Here is a 9431-nt window from a genome sequence, read left to right as displayed (position 1 = left end):
GGAGTGGTGGGGAGGTACATGGAGAGCCTTATCTCTGAGCAGGGAGACGAGGGTGGGCTGAGCAGCTGCTGCCTGCTGGTCCGGAGCTGTCTGGGAGCCTGACAATGGATTTGAGGCTTGGAAAGAGCTAGGGGCTGGGGGCTCTCTGCAGGCTAGAGTCTGACAGCTGTGCTTGTTGCAGATCCCTGGGAAGCTGCTGTTCGTCCTGGTGAAGCGCTACCTGTGTGTCACTTCTCTCATGGACAAGCTCAGCAGTGGTGTGGAGCAGGGAGGGGAGCAGCAGGACAGCGCTGTGCCCAGCCTGCTCACTGAGGAGAGGAGCCGTGTGAAGCAGGAGTTTGAGTTCAGCATGGCTATGGCAAACCTCATCTTGGAGCTGGTGCACGTGATGGGCTGGGACCACAGCCACAAGCCAGAGCTGCTGCCCCAACAGGAGCTGCGACCTCACACCACCCACTCCATCTTCCAGCCCAAGATCTTAGCCTCTACTGCTGTCCGAATGCCTGTGCTCACTTCAAATCATGGTCCCCACAAGAAGCAGGGTCATGCCTTCCTGACGCCATCAGACTTCGCAGACCGCAGTGGCTATGTGCAGTACTTACAGGCAAACCTGGTGCGCGGCATGAGGGTGCGCTTGCTGGAGGACTGTGGTGATGTTAGAGCTGGGGAGGAAGGCAAGTTTCTTCAGAGCAGTAATAGCATGCACGCAGTCCAGGTAGGTAACTAGTGAAAGTAGTCTGGCTGGGATGGCAGAGGGGAGTGACAGGGGTGACAGGTGGTTTCCTAATGATGTCTTCATGTGCAGGAAGTTGGGCAATAGGCATATGATAATTAAGACGCTGTCTACATCTGTTCTAGCAAAGTTGTCACCTTTCAGAGCTGGAAGTGCAGGTCCTGACGAAAGCTAATCTGGTTTAGTATGGGCTGTCCTGCTAAGATTTCTTAGCCTCTAAAACAGGTGGCTATATCCTGCCTCCTAGGAATAGTCCCTAGCCATGGTTTGATGTTGGGGATGTTTGGGATTAGGCTAGCTGACACAAATAACACAGCAAAAGGTGCATGAAGGTCTTAAGTGTGAGTGACAGAACTTAAGGCATACTGTTGTTCTCACTGGATTGGACACAGCCTACATAGCTGTTTGCTTTGATCTGCAAGTATATGCTGGGATCTGTTTCAGCCCTTTGGGTAAATAGACCTTAAATGAGCGTTTGTGTTGAAAAGAGTTGTTAGAGCTGTGTATTTGCAGTTGAGTTGCTAACTCTGTGCCAGAGATCAGGGAAAAGGCATCAATATTTGAGGAGAGGGAGGAATCACAGAATCATAGAATAGTTTGGGTTGGAAGGGACCTTTTAAAGGTCATCTAGTCTAACCCCCCTGCAATGAGCAGGAACATCTTCAACTAGATCAGGTTGCTCAGAGCCCTGTCCAACCTGACCTTGAAGGTTTCCAGGGATGGGGCATCTGCTACCTCTCTGGGCATCTTGTTCCAGTGTTTCACCACCCTCATTGTGAAGAATTTTTTCCTTACCTCCAATCTAAATCTACCCTCTTTTAGTTTAAAACCATTATTCCTTGTCCTATCGCTACAGGCCCTACTAAAAAATTCTGTTCCCATCTTTCTTATAAGCCCCCTTTCAGTATTGAAAGGCCACTATAAGGTCTCCCCAGAGCCTTCTCTTCTCCAAGCTAAACAAACCCCAACTGTCTCAGCTTTTCCTCATAGGAGAGGTGTTCCATCCCTCTGATCATTTTTGCGGCCCTCCTCTGGACCCACTCCAACAGGCCCATGTCTTTCCTGTGCTGAGGGCTCCAGAGCTGGATGCATTACTTCCATGTGGGGTCTCACCAATGCAGAGGGGCAGAATCACCTCCCTCGGCCTGCTGGCTATGCTTCTTTTGATGCCTTCTTGGCCTTCTGGGCTGCAAGTGCACATTGCTGGCTTGTGTCCAGCTGTTCATCCACCAGCACCCCCCAGTCCTTCTCTGCAGGGCTGTGCCCAATCAGTTCGTCCCCCAGCCTGTTACTGATACCAGGGGTTGCTCTGACCCAGGTGCAGGACCTTGCACTTGGTCTTGTTGAACCTCGGGAGGTTCAACAGGACCTTGCACTTGGTCTTGTTGAACCTCGGGGGTTCAACAGGGGCCCACTTCTCGAGCTTGTCCGGGTCCCTTTGGGTGGCATCCCATCCCTCAAGCACGTCAACAACACCACTCAGCTTGGTGTCATCTGCAAACTTGCTGAGGGTACACTAGATCCCTCTGTCTATGTCACTGATGAAGATGGAGGTTCAACAGGACCTTGCACTTGGTCTTGTTGAACCTCGGGAGGTTCAACAGGACCTTGCACTTGGTCTTGTTGAACCTCGGGAGGTTCAACAGGACCTTGCACTTGGTCTTGTTGAACCTCGGGAGGTTCAACAGGACCTTGCACTTGGTCTTGTTGAACCTCGGGAGGTTCAACAGGACCTTGCACTTGGTCTTGTTGAACCTCGGGAGGTTCAACAGGACCTTGCACTTGGTCTTGTTGAACCTCGGGAGGTTCAAGTGGGCCCACTTCTCGAGCTTGTCCGGGTCCCTTTGGGTGGCATCCCATCCCTCAAGCACGTCAACAACACCACTCAGCTTGGTGTCATCTGCAAACTTGCTGAGGGTACACTAGATCCCTCTGTCTATGTCACTGATGAAGATATTAAACAGTACTGGTCCCAGTATGGACCCCTGAGGAACATCACCCATCACTGAGCTCCATCCGGACATTGACCTGTTGACCACTACTCTCTGGATGCAACCATCCAACCAATTCCTTATCCACCAAATAGTCTGTCCATAAAATCCATATCTCTCCCATTTAGAGAAGGATGTGATGGGACACCATGTCAAATGCCTTATGGAAGTCCAGATAGATGACATCAGTAGCTCTTCCCTTGTCCATTGATGTAGTTGCTCTGTCACAGAAGGCCACTAGGTTCATCAGGCAGGACTTAGGCTTGGTGAAGCCATGCTGCCTGTCTTGAATCACCTCCCTGTCCTCCATGTGCCTTAGCATAGCTTCTAGGAGGATCTGTGCCATGATATTCCCAGGCACAGAGGTGAGGCTGACAGGTCAGTAGTTCTCAGGGTCCTACTTTCTACCCCATTTAAAAATGGGGGCAATGTTTCCCCTTTTTCCACTGGGGACTTCACCTGACTGCCATGACTTTTCAAATGTCATGGAGAGTGGCTTGGCAACTACATCAGCCAATTCCCTCAGGACTCTGATGCATCTCATCAGGTCCAATAGCCTTACATATGTCCAGGTTCCTCAGTGTTCTGATCCAGGAAGGCCTGGGCCAGGGAGATTTGTTGTCATACCCAGAGTGAGATTAAGACACAAATGAGGTCAAATGCCACTAATCGAAGGCCTTTGCTGATCACTTATCTCAACTAAGTACTTATAAGAAAGTAACGATGGGAGAGAAAAATAGAAAAGATGGAAATCTAGCAAGCAGTCAGGATAGGGTCGCAAAAGATGGTCTCCACTGTGGATACAGCGGCATCCCGTCGGTCCATAGTCTTCATGTACTCTGGTGGTGAGGGTCCCATTTGCCGTTTGGGCGCACCATCTTCTACAGGGCATTTGGAGGGGGGGTTGTTTCTTAGGCAATGGCATGTACCAGGTTGGATGGGGCTCTGAGCAACCTTATCTAGTTAGTGGTGTCCGGGCTCACTGCAGGGGGGTTGGACTAGATGACCTCTAGGGGTCCTTTCCAACCCAAAACATTCTATGATTCTACTGCCTTCCTGCTCATGCTCTCTGTTTTGGCGCGCTTGGTCCCGCAAAGTGCACGTGGCCACTGCGTCATGATCAGTCGCAGTGGCATGTCTGTGCTTCGGCAGGTGGAGGGGGTTGCTCGTGTTTGGACATACCCTCCCCCGAGGCGGTGTGGCCCAGCCAGGCTGCCCAGGAGCCTTGCAGGGGCACTTGACGGAGCTGTAAACAAGCTTTGAGACAGTCAGCTCAAGGTGAGGTCCATTACATTCAGGTGGTCTCAGATCTGATCTTCTTTTGCAGTGGGAGGGACTTTGCTCTCCTGGTCCCTGGCTTGAGGTCCATCCACTCAAGAGTTGTGGGGACATTGCCTGTGAAGACTGAGGCAAAAAAGTTGTTGAGTATCTCAGTCTTCTTGTCTGTTGTTACTAGTTTGCCAGTTTTGTTCATCAGGGGGATACACTTTCTTTGACCTTCCTTATCTGGCTGGCATACCTACAGAAGCACTTACTAATCTTAGTGTCCCTTGCTAAGTTCAGCTCCAGCTGTGCCTTGGCCTTCCTGATGCCATCCTTACACCACCAGGCAATGTCCCTATACTCTTCCCAGGATCCCTGTCCCTGCTTCCACTGCCTGTGCATTCAATTTCCTTCTTGCCCTTTAGTTTTTGACTAGCAGGTCATGACTCATCCATGCCAGTCTCTTGCCTTCCTTTCCTGATTTCTTACACCTGGGGATCAAGAGGTCTTATGCTCTATAGAAAGCGTCCTTAAAGGTTTGCCGGCTCTATTCGGCTCCCTTGTCCCTGAGCGCAGTTTCCTAGGGAGTCCAATTGACTAACTCCTTGAACATCTGGAATTTTGCTTTCCTAAGTTTCAGGGTCCTGACTTTACTCTTCGCCTGTCCCGTATTCCTCAGGACTGTGAACTCCACCAGTACTGCAGTGCAGGCTGCCTCCAGTCTTAATGTCTGTAATTAGCTCACTTGTGTGGGTGTCCAAAAGGTCCAGTAATGCATCTCCTCTGGTAGGGCTGTGTATTACCTGGCCTAAGAAGCTATCCTCAGTGCACTCCAGGAGTCTCCTGGATTGCCAGCAGCTCACTGCTACTTTTCCAGCAGATGTCAGGGTGACTGAAGTCCCCCATCAGGATGGGAGCCTGCAAGCACAATCCTTCCTTCAGCTGGAGTAAGAAGGCTGTGTGGCCCTTGGTTGGGCAGCCTGCAGTAAACGCTACCCACAGGGTTCCCTTTGTTCACTTGATCTCTAATTCTCAGCCTAAGGCATTCTGCACTTGCCTTTCCCAGAACATCCTGCTAGTGGAGTCAGTGCTGGGAGGGCTGGACTCAGTGCTGGGCTTGGACTCAGGCCTGGGGGTGGGAGAGCATATGAGTGCTGTTCCAGCCCTTATGGGGGCACTCGGGATTGTTCGCTCCTTCTTAGACCTTTTTCTTGAGACTTTCTTCTCAGTCTTGAAGGCTGGGCATGTTCAGTGAGAGCTGAGGTTTTGTTTTGACTATGCAGCAGGGAGCTGGTGGGCTTTGTGCGTTGCTAATCTATGTATAGTTAGTTCTGGAGGGTGTCTGCTGGTCTTGCACTTTGGCCATGCTTTTGAGCTTCCCGAACACTGCAGGTAGGGGTACAATTTCTGTTCTCTTAAAAATAAAGCTTTAGCTGGCTGTCATCCATATATAGAGGGTTGTCTCTGCTCAGTCCACCATTGTGTTGGCTGCAAACAAGGCTATATAACTCAGTTCATGAAATCTTTAGTAAATTGTGATAGTAACTAGTAAAATGAGTAACTGTAACCACTGCACACATGTTAGTGTGTGCAATTGTGAGTTTGGTTTGGTTTTCCCCAAGTAATTTGCAAAAGTGCATGCTTTGGTTTTGCAGATGATAAATAAGGAGTCCGAGGCCACTTCAGCTGGTCATAGCTGTACGTCAGGTGCCACTTCAGCCTATGCTCAAAGTCTTCCCAACTTCAAGCTGATTTGTGATAGATGGCCTGTGAATAAACCTAAGTGCCATGCTAGTGCAAAGCTCTGTGTTGCTGATATTCAGAAATCAATAGCTAAAAAGCCTCGCTCTGCTATTTGTAGAAACGCATGTCTTCCTAGCTTCTTACCAAATCTCTCTTGCTGTAACTTAAAGTTCATTAGCATCCTTTCCAGAGAGGAGGTAGAGAATTTGACATTATCTTCTGTATTTTTGAAGACCATGTCTTTTAAATCTTTCATCTTTTGTTAAGCTCGAGATTCCCTAGCCTTCTTGGACTATAGCTCATTTTATTTTGTGTAATGCTGTTGTTTTCATTTATAGCCAAATACAAATTAGCCAGTTAAGAACACCAAACACTGACTTACTTCTTTTCTCCTATGGTGTCTCTTTGCTTTCTTGTGCACAGGAAAATTGTGTGAATATTCTTTTGGGTTTTTTCCTCAGCCAGTTGCAGACTGCTTCTTCCTTCTGATACTCTTCTGTTTATTCAGTGAGAACTGGTTTTAGGATGAATTCTTCCAGTTGCCTTGCAGTAAGTTTAACTTACTCTGGTCCAGGCTCCTTAACTGTCTTCTAGTTTTGGAGTACTTCTTACAGATGTAATTTAAGCCAGCAGCCTAAAATGCCCCAAAATGTGCATGTGCAAGAAGGATGTTTCCAGCCTTATCTGTTTGTTTGGTGGTCGGTATTATCAGTATGTGCTTGTATTGGGAGAGTGTAACTGTTAGGACAGTATGTGCTGTGCAGATATGTCCTGCCCATCTTATTTGCACTTTTTTCTAGTCCCATTCTTTCCCCTTCATACTCCTAAATTCTTGGGTTCTGTTGAGCAGATTTCTTGCCCACAGTTCCTCTACTTTCTTCTGTTGTTTAATAATTTACTGTTTGATCCCCTGTGCTTTACTGAAGTTAACAATTGAAATAAGTCTTTTTTTTTTTTTTTTAATCTACAAAATCAGTTACTTAGCAAAGAAAGCTAATGCGTCTTACCTGGCAGAATTGAAACTTGAAGCAAGTTTACCTGTTAATTGAAATTTATTGTTTATCTTGAATGCCTTTAGTTGCTCTTTCCACTAAAATATGCTTTAAAGGTTTTCATACTACTGAAGTCAAAGTAGGAGCACCGTAGTGATGACTTATTTAATAATTTTTTTTTCTCAAATGAGAAGCACTGGCTTTAGTGTTCATCAGTCACATGGCAACACCACCGAATAACCGAAATCCTTCCAACTTTCCAACTGTGCTTCTGGCAGATTACTTGGCATGTCTTTCATCTCTCTCCTCCAAACTGAATTTTGCTTCTCTGTCACTTGTGGCAACTTCTGGATTTGTATCCCTCTACCCGTTACCAATTTGCTTTGCTTTCCTCTGTGTTTACTCAGTATTCAAATAAAACACTTTTCTAGTTTTGGACCATGCATAGGTGATTTTGAATTGCAGGCCCCTGAATTTAATCTTACTTTTGATAAACTTTGGTTGATAAACCTTTTGTCTATTATAACCCAGTCTGTAAAGATAAATTGTAAAAGAAATATGTTTCCTACTGATTCTCTCTTTGTCCTTATTCTCCTTGATTTCAAAGATCTGTGTTTTTCTAAAATTCTATTTTCTGTTCCTTATAAGCTTGTACTTGCCTTTACTCTTTATGTAACTGGGCACTTAGAAAGAGCACCAAGATACTTTCACATTTTTCTCCTGTTGCCTGTGATATAAATTTCAGAGGCTTTTTTTTTTATTCACTGTTGAGCTGAAGTGTACTGTTAACTTCCCTTCCCTTTGTTCAGTTGGTCCCTTGGGTTCCTTCTACTGTCTATTTTTCTATTTAATTAGGTTGAATGAACTTGCAATTGCTCCATCCAGGCTTATTTTCAGTAGCAATCTTGTGTAAGGCTCACACTACTGGCAAAACCAGATCTAAGTGGTAATAAATATTCAGTGAAGAAGTTTGGCTGTTATATTTGGAAGTACCTAATTTCTGCCACTATTAGTGTTCCTTGCCCTCTAGTCTGTCTAGGAAGTTGGGAATGTACATGCAGTCTTTGGGGGTGTTAATTTTTACCCTGCTCTTTATGTTCATATCTGTATATGTGTCTGTAGCAGTCCCCCAAGTGTTATGTGAGAAACTTGTGACTCAAACCATTCAATGAGGTTTTTTCTCCACAGGGAGATACCAGGAATCTGACATCTCAATCATCTTTGTAATGACATCTCTTGATGTCATCTCTTGCTCTTCCGGGCCTTTGCCATCAATCTTTCTTTGAAGGGAAACTTTATTTGTGTAGCTGGTCCTCTTTCTTATCTTGTGTATCACGCTTGCTTTGTATTGACAGTTTACCTGCTGGTGACTAGTGAGTTCAAGTTACAAGAACTGCTTCTCCCTGGTCTTTGTTAAAATTTTGATATTTTCCTTTTCAATTAGTTCTGCTTTTGCAGCTCATCCTGCCTGAGGCTTGCTGTCAGTCTTCTGTGTGCAAAATGCAAATTCATGTGCATTTTTGGTTGGGGCCAGTCCATCACAAGTCTGTCTCTTACCTCCTCTCATCTTTCCTTGGTTGCTCTGTTTTCTGTTGCTTTCTTTGCCTCTCCAAAGAAAAAGTTTCACTGTTGTGTCTTTGTCCTTCAGTCAATTATTTCCATGATTCATTTGAGATGATATTTGGTACATAACTAGTTTAGGTCAGGGATTCATCGAAGACTAATTGCTGTTATGTGTAGAGTTTAACTCAATTTCCTTCCATATAGTGCTTTCTTAAAGTCTTTCAGCATCTTGTCTCTAGCTCTTGAGCACAATGGAGTCCTAGTAGCATTGGTGTAACTCCAAAAGAGCTCAGTGAATCAGGCAACCCATACGTTTTTCTGCTGTTTTTTTTAAGTTATTGACATGTTGTACTTGCTATTGCTGAGTCCTCCTTCTGCTCAGGTTAAATGTAAAACTATGGTATGGGAAGCCGTAAAAAAAAATCATTTTGATTTTGAGAGGCAACTTGGACAAAGCACAGGAAACAATTGCCACCTTTGAGAGCCCAAAACCTGTCTGAGAGGATTGGTGAATGAACAAAGTGCAAAAGTATAACCAGTAGAAGGTAAAGTCAGAGTAGAAAAAATAGTTTTCTTTACAATTACATTCGCCAAGTGGTTTGTGCCTCAAGACCCTTTATCTGCAGCTCATCTGCCTTGAGGTAGTGTTGGTTGAGCTATTCCTTTGTATGCTTTTCCCAAGGCACCTGCTGCTGGGCAGTCTTGGAATGGTCATGCTTAACTAGATGCACTCCTGTCACTGCTGTATTAGATGAGATATGTAGTGGTTGCAGGCAAAGTTTGTGGTTTTTTTTTAATGAAGATCCAGGTGTAACCAGGGGAGCAAGTTAATAAAGATGATATGCTTAAAAATTAGACAATGTGTGTGTTGAAATCTGTATATGAATTAGGTGTTCTTCTACTTGAACAGTGCTTGCTATTTCCATGCATTTGGGAAATGGGAGGGCAGATGTAGCATGAGGATTGAATGATTGAGCAAATCTGATCATCTAGATCTGTTTCACACACAGGTTTTATGGCGGTCAACAGGTCGGACCTACTGGATACGTTGGCACATGTTGGTGATTATTGGCATTGGAGACCAGTTGGAAGATTCTGCAGCTCAGGAAAAAGAATCTAGTCTGAGAGAGAGCTTTAATCTAGACA

At 45.6% G+C, this 9431-nt stretch overlaps 1 protein-coding gene across 1 annotated transcript in view; it reads left to right on the top strand.

Moving 5' to 3' along the window:
• LOC104128790 (cullin-9-like) overlaps positions 1-9431 on the top strand; it is a 13319-nt gene extending 3888 nt beyond the window's left edge. Inside the window, 2 exon segments of the mRNA XM_035897054.1 lie at positions 182-715; positions 9315-9431. Coding sequence (XP_035752947.1) covers positions 182-715; positions 9315-9350 — 570 coding nt within the window. The 3' untranslated portion in view covers positions 9351-9431.

Source organism: Egretta garzetta, unplaced genomic scaffold, assembly GCF_000687185.1.
Source record: "Egretta garzetta isolate BGI_Z169 unplaced genomic scaffold, ASM68718v1 scaffold17, whole genome shotgun sequence".
Taxonomy (NCBI): domain Eukaryota; kingdom Metazoa; phylum Chordata; class Aves; order Pelecaniformes; family Ardeidae; genus Egretta; species Egretta garzetta.
This window is presented reverse-complemented; position numbering and strand designations above follow the sequence as displayed.